The sequence below is a fragment of the Phoca vitulina genome, unplaced genomic scaffold, assembly GCF_004348235.1.
Source record: "Phoca vitulina isolate PV1807 unplaced genomic scaffold, GSC_HSeal_1.0 scaffold6, whole genome shotgun sequence".
In the NCBI taxonomy this organism is placed as follows: Eukaryota; Metazoa; Chordata; class Mammalia; order Carnivora; family Phocidae; genus Phoca; species Phoca vitulina.
This window is the reverse complement of record NW_022589709.1, coordinates 21,348,149-21,368,371: the sequence shown is the minus strand read 5'-3', so window position 1 is coordinate 21,368,371 and position 20,223 is coordinate 21,348,149. Positions and strand designations below refer to the sequence as shown.

The 20,223-nt window shown below is 39.0% G+C and overlaps 1 protein-coding gene across 1 annotated transcript in view; it reads right to left on the bottom strand.

The window, feature by feature from the left end:
* The window catches only part of EPB41L4A (erythrocyte membrane protein band 4.1 like 4A), a 243,427-nt gene that overhangs the window by 13,776 nt on the left and 209,428 nt on the right, over positions 1–20,223 (bottom strand). The window contains exons 18-19 of the mRNA XM_032403864.1: positions 19,759–19,836; positions 7,951–8,070 (exon numbers count right to left, since the gene is read on the bottom strand). Of these exons, the coding sequence (XP_032259755.1) occupies positions 7,951–8,070; positions 19,759–19,836 (198 nt within the window). The remainder of the gene's footprint in view (positions 1–7,950; positions 8,071–19,758; positions 19,837–20,223) is intronic.

The following is a 20,223-nucleotide window of genomic DNA, read 5'->3' as shown; positions in this document are numbered from 1 at the left end:
ATAAAACCAAGCATAAAAAGTAAGATCAAGAGTAGCCAACAATTGGGGCACCTGGGTGGCTCAGTCCGTTAAGCGGCCCGACTTGATTTAGGCTGAGGTCGTGATCCTGTCACCTTGGCTCAGCTCATTGTGGAGTCTCCTTGTCCCTCTGCCCCTGCCCCCACTCGTGTGCACACTCATGAGTGCGCGCGCTCTCTCTCTAAAACAAAATCTCTAAAAAAAAAAAAAAAAGGCATAGCCAACAATTTAGCTGCCTGCCAGAACAAAATTTGACTCTTCAAAGACAGCATAATCCAAACCTCCTCCTAGATATTATCTAAAATTTTCAGCATACAATAAAAAATTATTGTATATGTAGAGAGATAAGAAAATATAATCATAATCTAAGAAATAATAAAAGCAGTCAATAGAAACAGATTTTGAAAGACACAGACATGCGAATTCACCAACAAGGGCTTTAAAACATCTTGTACAAATGTGTATAACAATTTAAAGGAAAATATGGACATAATAAATTAACAGATGGGAAATCTCAACAAAGAAATGAAAAGGATAAAAAGAACAAAACTGAAATTCTAGAATAGGAAAGTATAAAGTTTAGAGTGGCTTTAAGAGAAGATTGGACAACACAGGGAGCAAAGATTGATGAGGTTGAAAACAAGTCAACAGAAATGATCAAAATTTAAAACGGGAGCAAAAAGATTTTAAAAATGAACAGAACCTTGTTTGCTTGTGTGACAATACTAAATGGTCTAGCATATATACAATTGGATGCCCAAGAAAAGAGGAAGACTGAATGGGTCAGAAAAAAAGAATTTGAAAAATAATGGCCAAAAAAATCTCTGAAATTTGGTGAAAAAAAACATCAAATTACAAAAACATAAATGATAAATACAAAGAAAACCACATTTAGCTATACCACAGTCAAACAGATAAAAACTAAAAATAATGGAAAAATCATAAAAGTAGCTAGCGGGGAAAAAAAGACGAAGTCCATACAGTGCCCATGGAATGAAGACCGACCTATCAGAAATGACGGAAACCAGAATACAACTGAGCCATCTCTTTTAAGTGGGAAAGAAAAACCCATCAACTTGGAATCCTATAGCTAGTGAAATTATGTTACAAATAAGGGTTAAAATAAAGACATTTTCACACAAAACTGAGCGAATGTATCATCTGCAGACTGGTACTATTAAGACATGCTAAAGGAAGAAAAATAGAATGTCAGATCTAGAGGAAGGAACAGAACACACTGATAATAGTAAATAAGTAGGTAACTGTATTCATTTTCTATTGCTGCTGTAGCCACTGACAAATTTAGTGGCTTAAAACAACACAAATTTCTTATCATAAAATTCTGTAGATCAGAAATCTGACCAAGGTCTAACTGAACTAAAATCAAGGTGTTGACAGAGCTACATTCCTTTTTGGAGGCTCTAGGGGAAAATCCACTTCCTTACCTCTTCCAACTTTAGAGGCTGCCCCCATTCTTTAGCTCATGGCCCCTTCCTCCATCTTCAAAGCCAGTAACAGAGATTGAATTCTTCTCAAACTGAATCATTCTCACTCCTTCTCCTGTCCTTTTTTCCACTTTTTAAGAACCCTGGGATTACTTTGAGCCCACCTGAATAACTCAGGAGAAGATCTCTGGCAGAAGGTCAACTGGTTAACAATCTTAATTCCACCTGCAACCTTAATTCCCCTTTGCCATCTAACATAAAATATTTACAAGTCTTGGAGACTAAGATATGGACACATCTAGGGGACTATTTTCTGTCTACTACAATAACTGTAACTTTTTTTCCTCTTTTCTTGATTTCTTTTAAAAACAACTTCCTGTTTAAGCAAAGATAATAACATTGTAACATGGGGCTACTAATATGCAAAAATAAGATGTATGACAATAGTACAAAGGACAAAGAGGGACAAATGGAGCTATATTTTTCCAAGATTTCTAAATTTACATATTTCTAAATTTTACATATGCTGTGATAAATTAAGGAATCATACTGTAAGCCATCGAGAAACCACTAAAGAAAAAAATAATAAAAAGTATAGGGAAGATGTTAATTACAAGTAAAATAGAGTACCAAAAAATATTCAATTAACACAAGATATAATAGGAAAGGAGGAACAAACCAACAAAAAACAGATACAGTAAATAGGAAAAAGAGCAAAATGGTACACATAAACCACCAAATATTAATAATTACATGAACTGCAAATATACTAACATTCAATTTAAAGGGTAGGAGATGGTCAGGTAGATTTAAAAAAAAAAAAAAAGTCCAACCCTATGCTGTCTACAAGAGATCAAGAGATGGACTCTAAATAGAAAAACATACCTCAGCTAAAAATGAAAGGGTTAAAAGGATAGAACATGCAAAGAGAGAGCATGAAAAAGATGCAATGGATACACACACACACACACACACACACACACACACACAAAAGAGTTTGGGTGTGTGTGTCTGTGTGTGTAGTAGACACAGAGAAAGGAGTATTATCAGCATAAAGAAGACATTTCATAATGATAAAAGGGTCAATTCACCAGGGAGACAAAAAAAATTGCAAATATGTAGGTACCTAACATCAGAGCTACAAAATATCTTGAAGCAAAAACTGACAGAACTAAAGAATAAAACAGACAAATCCATAATTATTATTGGAGATTTTAACACCCCTCTCTCAATGACTGATTGAAGAGTAAACAAAGAAATCGGAAAAGATGCAGACCATCTGAACAAGACTATCAGCTAACTAGATCTACTTGACATTTATAGACTACACCCAATGCCGGAGAATACTCATTCTTTTCAAGTCCACCAGATCATTCATCATGAAAGATTATATGCTAGGTCATAAAACAAGTCTCAATAAGTTTCAAAGGAATCTTAGAGATTGTTTTTATCACAATGGAATTAAATTAGAAATCAATAATACTCATGAGATATCTAGAAAATCCTCTAATATTTGGAAATTAATCAACACACTACTAAAAAAAAGTCTAGGGTCAAAGAAATCACAAGAAATTAAAAATGATTTTGAACTACATGATAATAAAAACACATCAAAATATGTGAGATACAGTTAAAACTATAGGGCTTGGGGGAAATTTACAACTTTATACTTATATTTAAAAGGGAGAAAGGTTTATGAGTGCGACCTTAAGAAGATGAAAAAAGAACAAATAAAAGACAAAATGAATATTGGGAAGTAATAAAGAGTGGAAATCAATGAAATAGACAGCAAAGAAAATCAACAAACCCAAGTTAGTTCTCTGAAAAGATAGATTAAGGGAAAAATAAAGAGAAAACACAAATTATCAACATCAGGAATAAAAGAGGTGGTATCACAACAGCTGTTAAAAAGATACTAAAGAATTATTATGAAAAATTTTTGCCAGAAGATTTGATAATTTAGATAAAATGAACAAATTCTTTTTAAAGAATACTTAAACCTACACGTAACAAGTAAAAATCAGAATGGCCCAATCAATCAATATCTGTTCAAGAAACTGAGATTGTAATTTGAAACTTTCCATAAAGAAAATTCCAGGCAGAGATGGTTTTACTGGTGAATTATATCAAATATTTAAGGAAGGAATAATGCTAATTTTTTACATTAACTATTTCAGAAAATGGAGAAAAGATGAACACTTGCCAAATTATTTTAAATGACCAGTAAAAACCTGTTACCAAAAACCTGACAAAGATACAAGAAAATTACAGACCAGTATTTCTTAACAAAATAGTATCAAATAGAATCCAGCAATATATAGAAGGGATAATACATCAGGACCCTGAGGGTTTATCTCAGGAATGCAAGGATGTATCATTCAAAACTGAATCACTGTAATTCTCCCACTAACAGAATAAAGAAGTCATCTCAGATGCAGAAAAAGCTTATAACAAAATTCAAACTCATTCACGATAAAAACTCTTACACTAGAAACAGAATGATCTTCCTCAATCTTACAGCTAGCATCATACTTAATATGACATACTGAATGTTTTCCCCCTAAGAAAGAGAACAAGCTAAGGAGGTCTCTGTTCTTACTACTACTATTCAACATTGTAATTCAACACTGTACTGGAAGATATAGCCAGCGTATTAAGGGAAAAAATAGAAATAAAAAGAAAAAAGATTAGAAATAAAGGAAAGTGGTCTCTGGTCACAAACAATAGGATTGTAAATGTGAAAAATCCTAAGAAATTTTTTTAAAAAGCTTCCAGAGATATGAAATCAATTTAACAAGGTTGCAGAGTGGCAAGATACAATATTAATATAAAAATAATTTGTTCAGAGAAAGACACGTATCATATGATCTCACTGATATGAGGAATTCTTAATCTCAGGAAACAAACTGAGGGTTGCTGGAGTGCTGGGGGGTGGGAGGGATGGAGTGGCTGGGTGACAGACACTGGGGAGGGTATGTGCTATGGTGAGCGCTGTGAATTGTGTAAGACTGTTGAATCACAGACCTGTACCTCTGAAACAAATAATACATTATATGTTAAAAAAAAAAAAAAAAGATAGTAGGAAGGGAGAAATGAAGGGGGGGAAATCGGAGGGGGAGATGAGCCATGAGAGACGACGGACTCTGAGAAACAAACTGAGGGTTCTAGAGGGGAGGGGTGTGGGGGGATGGGTTAGCCTGGTGATGGATACTAAAGAGGGCACATACTGAATGGAGCACTGGGTGTTAGACGCAAACAATGAGTCATGGAACACTACATCAAAAACTAATGATGTAATGTATGGTGATTAACATAACATAATAAAAAAAATAATAATTTGTGTTTCTATCTACTAACCAACAATTGGAAAACAGCATTTTTAAAGTATAGTTCAGTACCATTAAAAATATTAAACATTTAGGATTAAATGTAACAAAATAAATGCAATAACTCCATACTGCAATCCAAGAAACATTGCTGAAAGATGTTAAGAGGCTTAAATAAATGGTTAAGAATTTTCTCCAAATTGAGCTATAGATTCAACATAAGCCTAAAGTCTATTTTTTTTTTTTTTTTTGGGTAAAATCTAACAAGCTGATTCAAAAATTCATGTAGAAATGCAGAAGACCTAAAATAGCTAAAGCAATCTTGAAAATAAAAAAAACAACATTGGAGAATTTATACTACCTGATTCAAGTCTTACTATAAAGCTACAGTAACCAAGACAACATGGTGGCTTACGAACAGACAAATAGATCAATGAAATAAAATTGGCCCACATATAAGCAGTTAACTGAATTTCAACAGAGGCCGCAAGGCATTTCAATGAAGATAGTCTTTTTAACACATGGACCTGGAATACTGCATAAGCACCTGGAAAAAAACTTCTCAATATCTACCTCTACCTCATACATACTGAACAATTAATTCTAGAGGGATGACAGACCTAAATAAAAAGCAAAATCTATAAACCTGCTAGAAAAAGGTATGAGAACATCTTTGTGACTTTGGGGTAGGCAAATATTCCTTAGGATGTAAAAAAGTCTTAACTATAAATGAAAACAAAATGATATCCTGGTCTTCATCAAAATTTAAAATATCTGTTTATCAAAAAACAATGTTAAGAACATGAAAAAGCAAACCACAGCTAGGAAGAAAATATACATCATATACATATCTGAAAAAGAACTTATATCCAGACTACATAAAGAACCCTACAAATAAGTAATAAAAAAGAAACAATCCAATTAAAATGGGCAAAAAGTTAAGCACTTTAAAAAGGAAGATACATGAATAGCCAAAAAGCACAGGAAAATGTGGTTAACATCATTAGTCATCAGGGAAATGTTAATTGAAACCATAATGGGATATCACTTCAAGCCAAACCGAATAGCTAAAATTAATAAGACAGAACTAAGTATTTGCAGGAATGGGGCAGAATTAGAACTCTCATACACCGCTAGTGGGGGCATAAAATGATACAACCTTCTCAGAAATCATTTTGGTAGTTTATTATTACATTTAATATGGTTAGAAATATCCTCTAACCCAGCAATTCCACTCAGGTATTGATCCCAGGGCATAAGATAACATACTCCACAGATATACTTGTATAGAATGTGTATAGAAACTTTTAACACAATAGCAAAAAGTGGAAACAACCCATATGCCCATCAAGAGGAGAATGGATAAACAAATTGTGGTATAACCATACAATGGACTATTACTCAAAAATTTTAAATATTGCCTCCAGTAATGTTTTTTGACTTCTTCAAAATTTATATAGAAAACTTTTCCCAATTTTATTTTACTTTTCCCTTTTTAATAAATGAAATTTACTATTGGCATTTAATTGAATTTAGAATGCTTCAGAAATTATGAGAAAAACTAAATGCTGTTTTTAAATCATTTTTTTTTTTTTTTTTTTTATTTGACAGAGAGATAGAGCCAGAGAGCACAAGCAGAAGGAATGGCAGAGGGAGAGGGAGAAGCAGGCTCTGCACTGAGCAGGGAGCCCCACACCGGACTCGATCCCAGGACCCTGGTACCATGACCTGAGCTGAAGGCAGACGCTTTACCAACTGAGCCACCCAGGCGCCCCTAAATGCTGTTTTTAGGATTTAATGCCAAGTCACCAAACCTTGTGTATTACAAGTCCCTGAGAAAGAAGATTCCACATGGAAAGGTAAAAGCGTGGTTGCAAAAGATTTACCCATGACTATGCTGCATCCTGATCTTGGGATTCTGTGCCTTTTGGTTAAACTGTCAACCATAAGGTCTTGATTCTTCCAGTTCTAAACCTCTCTTTTATAATGGAGCTGGGGGAAGGTAGTAGTCAAGACAAAGGAAAATTTATTACTTCTGCTTTAAATTGTATATTTTAATTAGGTTCCAGAACAAAAACATTATGGAGCAACAAATAAATCTTTAAGGGTCTGGTACACAGCATAGTCACTACTTGAGAATTTTCTATTAGAAAAGAAACAGACATCACTCATTATGATGTACCACCGATAAAAACAAAACCACACTCTAGGATAACTTCTAATTAAAAAGTAAGCATCCAAGACTGAAAAGCATCCCTTAGAGCCACACGGGGTTCTGAGGTGTATCCTCTGAGTTCTCTCCTAGCCTCTGTTAACCAGAACACCCTGTTGCCTGGCTCCCTGGATCCACCCCCTCCACCTACCTACAGTTTGTCTCTGCATCCACTCCGTGGCATCCTTCCACCACCCTATCTGAGACACTAATCCCTCCTTCCACAAATAAGCAACACCAGACATCTAACCACCTAGGATCACAAAGGGATGGATAGTTAGTCGCAGCTCACACTTAAAAGGTATGCTTTGGGAAGGGATGTGGAGATGGGGCTATCTAAATCTGAATGATGCACACATTAAAAAAAAAAAGCCTAGAAATTTTATCAGCTCAAAAGAAAACTAATTTGGGGGACTGGCAATCTCATCATTACGGGGTAACTGTGCTCACACATGGCTTTGCCTAGCAACAATCCCAACATCGGGGTGTAATGAATCACTCACTGCCTACTGCTCACAAATGATAATTTAATAGGAAGATATTCACATCTGGCTCAATCTCGAACAAGACTTCAGAGAATTCTGCAGACTCAAATTGAGAGAAGCAGCAGGTATTTTTGCCAACAGCCAGGCTCCAGAACAAAGACTGTTCCCACTTACCTGGTTGAATGTATGCTTTGTTTAAAAACAAAACAAAACAAAACAGAGTCTTGATAGCCTTGTTTTCAACATTTTGTTTTGGCAATGCTCCAACTTCTATGGCTTCCGATAGAGTTAATGAATGTCACAAACATAAGAAGGGAAATATGACAAACAAACAATGGGATAATCGTGGTGGAACTAAAATCACTTTAGAAGACCTCAAAGAGACAGCTCCATCTGCCCTAGAATCCGCATGCTACTTCAAGCTCAGTGCTTTTTGAATAAAGGTATAAAAAGAGTCCACATACGAGCGAGATCTATGTCTGGATCGTCTGTTGTTGGGGTCTGCCTGATTTTTTTCCTTTTGTCTCCTTAATACAGCTTCCCACTGAGGCGCTGAATCAACCATATCATTCTCCTGCCGTATTCTGAAAGGAAAGACCATTCATCTCAAGTTAACATTCACACATGTGATGCTCTATTTTTCGGTTCATCCTAAACGTGCTTTTAAAAGTTAAGAAGTTATCAAATAAATTATTGTAAAGTTTATATTAAGAAACTTAAAGTTATTTAAGAAGCAATTTTATTAAAATCACTTAAAGCTAAGAATGTATTAACTGGATTAGTATATCCGTAAGTAGATAAGTGTGTACAGACACACATATATATGTGTGTTAGAATATTTATACATAAATATGTAAGTATATATTAGTTTCAGGCTTCTATCTTTGGCTTAAAATCTTCTAAGAAATAGGCATGGCAAACAAAAAACTCATTTAAAGCATATTTAAGTTTTGACTCAAGAAACAGCAGTGTCTGCTATAAGGCTGATCTTAAATCATGAAACAAAATCTTTTTTAAAAAACATACTAATCAAAGTAGCAATAAATAATTTTACTTGAAATGTCCTTAAAAATTCACACTAATTGTCAAAGTTTTCATGGACAATAAGTGCCAGATATAATCCCTCCCCCTTTTTTTTGAGAGAGAGAGAGAGGGAGGGGCTGGGGGAGGAGCAGAAGGAGAGGGAGAGAGAGAGGGAGGGGCTGGGGGAGGAGCAGAAGGAGAGGGAGAGAGAGAGAGAGAATCCTATGCGGGCTCCAGGCTCAGCACAGAACCCGATCTCACAACCCCGAGATTATGACCTGAGCCAAAATCAAGAGTTGGATGCTTAACTGACTGCACCACCCAGGCACCCCCACACACACAAATTCCCATTTTTAAGACAGAAAACTAGAAGTACAGAAAGCTAACAGTGGTGGCATGCACTAGGAGGTGAGCAGGCCCACAGCATTCTGAGGATGGCTGCTGACATGGGGAAGAGGAAGTACGGGTGAGAGCACTCAATGCCGGCAGGGGCCCGGCAGGAAATGTAAATAAGGGAAAGGGAAATCCAGCGTGGGGGTGCTGGGGGGCACAGGCAGCTGTCATATGAGATCACAGGACAGTGTTTCCAAATCCTCTCATTTTCTAAAGATAACCTACAAATTTGGACTTTTAAAAAAGTGAACTCTTCCAGTTTTTAAGTACTGACAATGCTGAATGTTAAGATACTGTATGAACCTAACAATACCCATCCATGGACCACACTGCAGAAGTTCTGGACTTTTGCTGTTATCAAGTCTTTCTAATAACAAGGGTAAGGTGCTGCAGGGGAGAGGTGGGGAAGAAGTATCTAGTTAAAGCAATACTGTCTGGAATGTGCTGCAATAATGCTGTGAAGGCGTTGAGTATTCCTTGCAAAAATCAAACACCCAGGGACACCTGGGTGGCTCAGTCGGTTAAGCGTCTGCCTTCAGCTCAGGTCATGATTCAGGGGTCCTGGGATCGAGCCCCGAGTCTGGCTCCCTGCTCAGCTGCTTTCTGCCACTCCCCCTGCTTGTGCTTTCTTGCTCTCTCTCTAATAAATAAATAAAATCTTTTTAAAAAAATCAAACACCTGTTATTTGAATATTTAACATTTTTTTTTAAGATTTTATTTATTTATTTATTTGACACAGAGAGAGAGAGCACACACGCGCAAGTGAGCACAAGTGACGTGGGACTTGATCCCAAGACCCCAGGATCATGACCTGAGCCGAAGGCAGACGCTTAACCGACTGAGCCACCTAGGCACCCCTGAATATTTTACTTTTAATTTATATAAGTTCTTCAGGAAGCTGCTCCAGAGTATTCATTCCAGACACTGACACTCCCAGGGTGTGAGAGAGTAGCATGGAACTGCAAGGTCATCATCACAAAACTGTAACTACATGAGCATAACTACTTCAAAACAAAATGAAAAGAACAGACGGACAAGTCTGGAGACATTTCTCTCTCTAAACAGATACCTTTTGATTGCCCTGTTAACAGCACTTAGTATAGACTGTGGGGTGGGTATTTAGATTTGCTTATAAATGCAAATCAGTAGATGAGTAACAAATATTCATTTTACATATAACTTTTTTTTTTTAAGATTTTATTATTTATATATCTGCCAGAGAGAGAGAGAGAGCACCAGCAGGGGGAGCGGCAGGCAGAGGGAGAAGCAGGCTCCCCGCTGAGCAAGGAGCCAGGACCTGAGCTGAAGGCAGACGCTTAACGACCGAGCCACCCAGGCGTCCATTACATATAAATTAAAGACAATGTAAAGCAAATTCAAGTTAAAAAGGCCAGTACCTTATGAAGAAGCAACTATTTAAATCTCTCTAAAGAGAAATCGTGTTAGGTAAAAAAAATGATCTGTAACACACTCAAGCCTTTGAACTGTGTTTCCTCATTGAAGGAATAGGCTGCTATGTGAAAATTAACAGGATGCAGTCAAGGCATGTTTCACAGATTCAAGAACATAGTTCCCTCTCTCACAGCATGTACAGAGGAAATTAAAACTGAATATACACTGCTATGGACCTTAATATTAGAATTATCTAAAGGAAAATAGGAGAAGGTATACTACTTGAGGTCATAATTATTAATCATTCTTTGAAACAAACACTTGCGCTTGAAAATGCCATGTGCGTAATACATACACACACGTATATGTATTTTCACAACCAGAACCTAACATCTCTGAGCCACTCTACATCATCACGCACCAGTCTGGTGGGGGAGCAGACCTGGACACTCCCAGGACTGAGGGACCCGGAGTTAGGAAGAAACACCCAACAGGAAGTGGTCAGGCTGGCAGGAATTACTCTCCTCCCACAGGAACCCGCGCTTCAAATTGCCCAGAAAGACACAGAAAACCCAGGTCTCCAAGGGCATCTGGGGGGCACAGTTGGTCAAGCGTCCGACTCTTGGTTTCAGCTCAGGTGGTGGTCTCAGGGTTGTGAGATCGAGCCCCACGTCAGGCTCTGCGCTCGTGCAGAGTCTGCTCAAGACTCTCTTTCCCTCTGCCCCTCCCACCACACTCGCAAGCTGGCCCTCACCCTCTCTAAAAATAAGTAAATCTTTAAAAAAATAAAATAAAATAAAACCCAGATCTCTTTCTAACCCTGGGGTCTTTTAGACCATAGCTTCCATTGTGAGCTAACCTGATGCCCTGTTCATGGGCAGGACTAAATTTCACAATGCTAAATTTTTTAAATCAGGAACTCAGCATTTTTGAATATTTTTCAGAGGTCAAGCCTACCAGCATGGCAAACATACTGTTCCCAGAGGACAGACATTTAAATGGAAGCACAATTAGTATACGCTCATTCTCTCCCAGTGTGGATTTCAGCTGGTTACCGTCATACTCAGACTTTACTCTGATGATAAAATAATAAAATTCCTAAGACATGACCAAGAAAAGTTCTGGTAACTTGCTAGTAATGTAAACTGAATCAGACAGAATTTCAGATTATGGCATGTACCTTTAACTTCTGTTTTTCTAATGGAAAAGTCTAAAGTGAGGGCCATGAAACCCTGTCACTTAATATTCACAGGTTTCAAAGACAGATGCCCTCTACTGGTGATACTATTTCATAAATATTCTAACAAGGTGCATTAAAAATGTAAGGCTCATTGAAGAGTCACAACAGAAGCACATTTTTTCCAAGTAATGGGTTGTGTAGCTGCCTTAGTCTGTAATGAAGTTTGAAATTACACCCTTACAAAAGGCCTCTGGTTAATGGTGCCTCATTACAAGAATGAAAGTGTCATTTCTTCCATCCCTGAACTGCTCCAGAAAATACAGGTGCTATGTGGAAAGGAAAAATCCTAGCCCTAAAAGCAAGAATATTATAATGCTCAAACCTTAAAAGGCAGGAATGAACTGTTCTGTGCATGACAGAATAAAGAAATAGACATTTAAGTAAAAGATGTCCCCTATAATGATTCTGGCTTGTGTCATTTATCCTTAGGTGTGGGATATACCAGTGCTGCTTTTTTGCTCCTCTCCTGCTATATTTTAATTTCGACATAGAGATTTACATTTTGAAGAATAAAAACAGTGCAAGCATTGTATCAACATAATATTTTTTAAAACGTCAAAATGTGCTCTTATAGGACAGGTACGCATGAGAGTCTCAAGGGGGAGAAAAGCGTCCACTGTCGATTACACTAGGATGTATTCATTTTCAAATGCTGCATTTAAAAGTGAACCTCACAAACGCTAAGTGTTTCTTTCATGCACTCTTCAAGGTAAGAATTACATTCCCCATATTTTGTCCATTTCCTCACCCACAAGTAAGGAGAGTTAACAGCTGGGTTAGGAAGACATCATAACAAGGCTTCTATTTTTTAATTAATATATAAGGGAGACCACTGCTTTATAATAAAGCATATTCCAGCAATGTTTCAGAATAAGAGAATTCTAAACATTTCCTGCACGTTTCACCAAACTTCAACACCCTACTTTTCCAGACAATCTGTGCAATTTAGATTATGACTGCACTTGACACTTAATTAAAGTCTGCAAAAGGTTTTGAAGATGAAATGCCATATAATCACTTGATAACAATAATGAAGATAATGACTATTCCTAGTCTCTTCTTTCCTACTTCCCAATTACAGTTCTGCCTCTTCTATGAAATTCCTCACGTTACCAAACCCCACGGGTCTCACTTGGCCCTCTACCTTTACCTGGGCAGTTCTGCTCCTAATAGAACCTTCCTTTATACCAGTTCTTAATTCACTTCTTGTTCACTGGGATAAAGACCACGTTTAATGCTGAACCTGAGAAAGCCCATGGAGCAAATGCATCATCAAGCTTCAAGATGACATGAGCAATGCACGGTGTTCCTGAGCTCTGCCTCATCCCAGCTCTGGGCAAATTGTTTATCTTTTGTCAAGTCTGTCTCTTCATCTACCAAATTACTGCAAAGATCCTTTCTAGCTTTAAAACTCTATGTTTTCTCTATTTGTGTTTTACTTCCAAGCCAGTCAGACATGTCGAAACCAACCTCTCTTCTTCAGCTATAGCACAACTGTCCAGATAATTGCTTCATATGGGCCACTCTATCGCTAATATTAAGCCTGTGGGTCCCAAGTGATTGTGGACTTGTGTTTCTCATCAACTCATTCATTTCTGGATCACCTGCTATAAACCAATCTTCATCTATTTTTTCAGTAATTTTTATTCCCTGGGGAAATTTACGTTGGTTCCAGGCATCTGTCGACAGACTCCCTGAAGACCAGCAAGCAAAAAATTCATTTGCTTTTCCCAACCTACCCCCACCATCAATAAATTATTCTTATTTGCCCTTAAAGGTGTTTCTGTCTCTTCCACTTATTCCTTATGCTTTCCCTACAAAAATGGGCTGCCTTTGGTGCAATTTCCCTTTCAAACTCTTTCTGTTTTCATAATTTTTGCAACCTGCTTCGCCCTCAAGGGCTCAGTAATCTGACAGCATTCCTCAGTTGCTACAGCTTTGTACTACTGGAGTCATCTCTGTCCACTCTGATTATGCTTTGCAAGCCCTAAATCATCTGTATCAAATACCTAAATCTTAATACGACTTATTGAAGTAGAAATCAGTAACTCTTGCAATCTGCACCATGGTGAACACTGTCTGTTTCTACTGGCTTTGCATCAACTGCCCTCTCCAGACCCACCATTTTTGCCTTGTTTGCAGCCCCTGCTTAAATCAGGGACAGGGCAATAGGGAATCCTTACAAGGAGACCTATTTTCAGGCAATGAGGCACAAGTACCCACTGGTTTAAGCTTGCTACCATTCAAAACTCATCCTTTTCCTTGGGTACAAGGATAATAAGTTCTTCTTCTTCTTTTTTTTTTTTTTTTTTAATGACTCCAACAACCAGAAAACCTTACCAAAATCTTCATCTTCTAGATTTGCCCTACTCAGATGTATCATCCCTATTAGTTGCAGTGCCACAGAAGACAGCTTTTGTCTTCCTTTCTTTTTTTTAAACAATAACATAAAAGACTTAGTGCAATGTATTTAGTATTTAAAACCATTTTAACCCATTACTCAGGTATAGATTCTAAAGACATCTAAAAGGCAAGAAGAAACTCTAACAACACTTGTGGTAGAATGAATTTGTTAGAAACACTGACCTTTTTGTTAAAGGGAGCTGGGCCCATTTTACAGATGTATCAGGGACTTCAGATAAAACTGAGCAGTGCTGAACATTCTCATTAATCTAATAGCATCTGCTTATGCAAGGCACTTTCTACTTTTCAAAGCACATCCATTACCTCCTGGATCCTTACAAACCTCTTGTGAGGTAGGCAGGGCAGGTATTATTCCACTTTGCGGGTGGGAAAACTAAGATTCAGAGGGTAAAGTAACCAGGAACTCACCACACAACTCTTCCAAGTAGGGTCAAATTCATAACGCAGGCTCCCTTCTTCTTTGCTCTGTGCTCTGTCCTGTGGGCGTGCACGCACGCGCACACACCCACCCACACACACACACACAGCCTCACATATATAACTTGTGTGTTGATGATGCACATGCCCCAGGATAAAAGTAGGGAAAGGCCCAAATGGTCCTCTATTGCCAATTTACCCTAGTCCTGCTCTTACCTGTAGCCTCTCATTTCTCTTGCTCTTCTAATCCTCTCCAGGCTCCAGAGTTACTTCCACTTTTATGCTTATGCAAAACACACCAGACAACTTCTCCATCACTGCCCCCAATCCCCTCCAAATCTCCCACCTCAAAATCCTAAAAGCCTAGCAACACATCAAAGCTAATGACTAAGTAATCCACAGATTCTCCCCAGTGAACGCTCAAAGGACTGACTCCCTGTTTTCATCAATAGCACAAAGGATATTTTGCAGACTGGTTTCTTTGAATGTAAAGGATATTTTATTAAGCCCAAGGTATTTTAAGGGAAATCTCGGCTTGTGAAAGGTTTCACTCTGAAAAGTCTACTCCCTTGGTTCTCCTTCAACGTACATCCTGGGCAAGTCCTGAGCAAGGCTCATAGGCTCGGACCTACAGAGACAGGCTGGCTGAGCCTTCTGATCTCAGGTGTAAGAATCAAAATTCTAACTAGTGAAAATGGATATAATCTAATATTCACATAGATCATTAGCTTCATACTGCCTTGTACTTGGTAGGTTCCCAATTTGATGAATTTAGTCGAACCAATTATTTCACAAATCAGTAGAGCAAAGGAAGTAATCTCTAAAGAAAACTGAAGCATTTTAGTTGTTAATCCTACCAGTGAATTGAAATATCAATTTCATTTCTCAGTATCAATCTATCCTTCACTATTTCGGACATAATGATCCCTTGATAAACGTTTGGGGGTCACAAAGACACCCCCCTCAAGAATCTGATGAAGGCTACAGACCCTATCACCAGGAAAACTGTACACTTGGAAACACACAGAATTTTACATACAATTTCATGAGATCCCTAAAACCTACTGATGAATCAGAGACTAATAAGGCCTGATCTGAAAAGAACCACGTGTGTAAAGGTAGGGAAGGTGGGAGCAAGGAAGACAGGACTAAAGAAAAGTGAGAGAAGCTGGAAAAAGGGTGGAAGGGAGGGGGGACAGGCCAAGAAGAGCCTGACTTCAAGGCCAAATATCAGACCCTGTGGTTCCACCGTCAAGTGCTCTCACTTTCTCGGTTTTAAGTGATCTTTACTGTGACCCATTCGATGACAGACAGCAGTATACACCCCACCTTAAAGATGAGCAAACTCAGATTTAAAGTGGTTTCAAGAGTTGCCTAAGGTCAAATACCAGGACAGGACAGAACCAAGGCCCTGATCCACATTCTTGGGGTTTTTTTCTGATGCTTCCCTGGCTCCTAAGTGGAGGCAGAACTCAGAGAAGAGAAAGGAAGACAGAGTGGAGAAAAGCTAAGGAAAGAAAAAGAAAGGAACTAAGTGAGGAAAAATAATGTGAGAGAAAGATATATAAGGGAGGCAAGAGGACAGAGATGAATATACAAGCAGGGACACTAAGGGGAAAATAAGCCTTTGTCATCTTAGATGTCCCAACAACAAACGGTGCTCCAATGTCCAGCTCATTATAAAAAAAAGGAGTAAGAAACTGTCTTCTCAAACCTCAAAACCTAGAAAACTGTAGGATACTCGTCCAGATTATAAAAATAGTAAAGGGAAAACAACTAAGACGGAAAGGTGTAAAGAAAGACATCAACAACCCGGCAGATCAAGGAGGAAGCCAAGCCTCCTGGTGCTGTAGGAACCGTGCGGAATGAAATGCAGGTGTGAACACACAACTGACAAGAGGACCCTTGCGCATCTAGCCTCCACAGCTCTGGACCCAAAGGTGAGAGCGGACGTGCTTACCCACAGCTACACTTTTCTAAAATCGGAATTGGCTTAAACAGCAATCCTTGTTCCTAATATTAGCCTTCCTGCGTTGGTATGAATTACTATTATTTACTTTTAATGGTTGTGAAAAGCCACACAGCTACTGCTTTGGGTAAAGTTGACTTGTAAACATTGTTGCATTCACTTGTGTTTCTCCTCAGACAAAATAAGAGAAGTTTACATTGTTATCCGCCAGAACAGTGAAGGGGCTTAAGATCCAACAGGTAGACATTGTGGAAAAACAAAACAAAACAAAAAACCAAACCCAGTATTTCCAGAGTCACTTCAAACCTAACAGGTAAGACTTCCTTATGTCACTCACACACACACACACACACACACACACACACATACACACACACACAAATCCACGGGTGCCTGGGTGGCTCAGTCGGTTACGCATCTGCCTTCAACTCAGGTCAGGATCCCAGGGCCCTGGGATCAAGTCCCGAGTCAGGCTCCCTGCTCAGCGGGGAATCTGCTTCTCCCTCTGCCCCATCACCCAGCTCATGCTCACTCTCTCTTCTCTCTCACAAAAATAAATAAATAAAATCTAAACTATCCTTGTAAAAAAAAAAATTCCAGCAAAAAGGGATGACAAAGGGAACAACACCCCAAAGACTACAAAGACCACACACAATCTCCAAAAAAGTAAATCTGAGTCTGTCCAGAGTTCTACTGGACACACAAGAGGCTTCAAAATGTTCAAAAAGCAAATCTGCACAGTCTCTTCCCCACTGCCCCAGGCGTCGGTTCCCACAGGGAGACAGGAAGGCAGCGTGTATCAAGTGCAGGCTCTGGTTTCAAAGGTAATGAAGTATTCGGACTGAATTTAGAGACTTGGCTGGCAGGAAGGAGAACATCAGCATGTTCAGGATTCAGTTTGCCCCATTCTAGGGTTACCAGGTTCCTTTAATAAAAGCACAAAGGATGCTGCTGAGAGCTTGGCTGTGTCACACTGCTGGCCGAGATAAGGCAGGATGGGGCTGAAGAGATTCATCCTCTCCCCAAAAAAGGAGTTTTTTGAACAAGTTGGAAGTCAGACAGGACGAGACAACCCTTCGTCACAGACAGAAGACATATTGGGACTGTCAGAAGGGCTGCAGTTTAAATATTCAGATCTCTGATGTGGAATGAATGGGCTCTGGCAAAATCTAAAAGGCTAATAATGGGAAGAAGGGGTTAGCAGTAACAGAACATAATGAGGAAGCAGTGCCCAGAGACAGTATAATGTGTCTGCCCCCCTCCTTCCCTGCACCAGAATTTGCAGGAGTGGAGAATGGAAATGGAAGACGTATTTTTCCCTCTGCCCAGTTTTTGCTATGCCCCCGAGAGCTAGACCCTAGACCTCATCTTCTATAAACACAGGCAACTTACGTTAACCCTCGGGCAGTATTTCTACAGGTAAAATAAATGAGTTTGAAGGCTTTTGGGTCAGAGTGTGTTTTGAAAGCGATTTCTCATTAATAGCCTTACAAAATACATTGGCATGTCAGCCAACATTCAGAACCACCGTCATTCTCAGACACACCACTAAGACCCTATAAAGAAAGCCAATGTACAAAATCCTTTAGGGAAGGCAAAGGGAGAACCTGGTGAGGGAGAAAACACCTATGAGGAATATTAAAGCTCGTGCAACTGGATCAGAAACGGGCTGTTTAAGGATTTGTTGGCAACCTTTAAATAGTGTTTCATAATAACAGCAAATGGCACCATGAGCACTTTTGGCCCAAAAGACAATGTTTTTAAACAGGCCACCTTCTGAGAAGTTGAGACTAGAAGCATCTATGAGCACAACTTGGAATACAACAAGCAAAACAGAAACAGAGGTGTTAAGATACTGGCTTGATCAGTAAGTACAAACAGGAGGAAAATTTGTTATTTGTTTTTTGCTTTGTTTTGTGTGGTTTACGCAGATACCGAATTTTAGAGCAGGAAGAGGGTACCTCAGGGAAAGCTACCCTCCACTCCTGGGTTTTGACAAATGAAGAAACTATCATCATTTCCTTGAGAAAGGTGTCCTAACACATTGAGATCTCACCTCTACCTAGTGTGACTCCAGCCCCTAAGAAGGCTCCACAGGGAAAGCTTTCCTAAGAAAATGACCCACTCTTGTAATGCTGTCTGGGCTATTAGTACACAGGCTTCATTGTTAGGCAGGCCAATTCAATGTGTGCCAAGCACAAGGGCTCCAAGTACTGAAGAAGGACCTTGGAGATTATCTCATCGGACTACCTCACTTTACAGAAGGGAAAAATATGACCCAGAAAAACAAAGCAAGGAGGCCAGCGCTCCACATCACACTGGGAACGGGTTTCTCAGCAGGGCCACAACTGACATCTTTTGGACCAGATACTTCTTGGGTGGGGAAAGGGCTGTCCTGTGCATTGCAGGATATTTAGCAGCACACCTGGCCAACAGTGGTCCCCCTACCCAATTGTGACAATCAAAACATGACCAAACATCCTCTGAGAGTGGAGGGGCAAGACAAAATTGCCCCCCGTTGAGAACCACTGGGTTAGAAACCGGGACGACCAGCAACCTAATCCCTCTCACTCCCAACATGGTGCTCTTTCACGAAGTGAGCCCTCGTTTTTAAATAAATACGTTGGGACCAGAGAGAACTGATTAAAGCATTAAGTCATCATGAATACGGATTACACGTCAAATGATATTATTACCCAACAATTAAGAATGAGCCTTAAAAAATGAGTCTTAAAGATATGAACTACCTGCATTTATCCATCTAACTGTATGTGCCTGACATGAATATAAACACATTATGTTCATGTACATGTATGAGGCTGAGACTATGAAATCTATGAAATAAGGAGTCTCTCAGTTTTGGCTGGAGAAAAGACAGTAATGTCATGTTAAAAGATACTTCAGGAGAAATACCTCTAGAAATGGTCACATTTCTTACCATCCTTAGACAAATTCACTACACGCTGTACCTAAATATAGATCTTTTTTTTTTTAATTAACAAGAAGGGACCCTCATCATCAACTTATTTAATCATCTTATTATAAAGATAAACTCAGTTCAAAGAGCTGCAGTTTCCTAAAACAGTGCTTCAAAACAGTGCCAGATTCCTTCTTAAACACGGATGAGAAAAAGGGGCGCCTGGGTGGCTCAGTGGGTTAAGTGTCTGCCTTCAGCTCAGGTCACGATCCCAGGGTCCTGGGATCAAGCTCCACATGGGGCTCTCTTCTCAGCAGGGAGCCTGCTTCTCCCTCTCCCTATGACCCTCCCCTTGCTTGTGCTCTTTCTCTCTCTCTCTCTGTCAAATAAATAAATCTTGAAAAGAAAAAAGAAAAAGAAATAGGATGCACAGCTTCTACCACCACCAGCAACCTCTGATTTTGGAGTTCCGGATAACTACAGTATCAAATATTACCTGTTTCTCTTTTTCCGGTGTTCTCTATTAGAATTTTCTGATTCACTCCCACTGCTCGTGTTACAGCGTGAGCGTGACCTGAAGACAAAATGAGAACAAAAGAAAAAAAAAAACCCACATTTATGACAAATAAAAAATTTCAGAAAGGTTCATGTTGGTTCTTCAGAATGAATTTTGCAATAAAACGACTAATCCAAACATCAGTAGCTATTATTATCCCTCCCTCAGTCAGTGCTCCCCAGTTCAGTCAGACATCTGAATGAGTCTACAGACACGTGAAAGCAGATTAGGGCAAATGTCACCCTGCTCCCCAAAAAGACCATGAAATCAAGCATTTCCAACGGAACTCTGCCACGGCAAAGCCCTAAGCCCCTGAAGTGGACTAAATATGAACACAAAGTACTGTCCCACCCCGGCCCATATCAACGGAGGTAGAGCTTATTTCCCCTCCCCTGGAATTAGCAC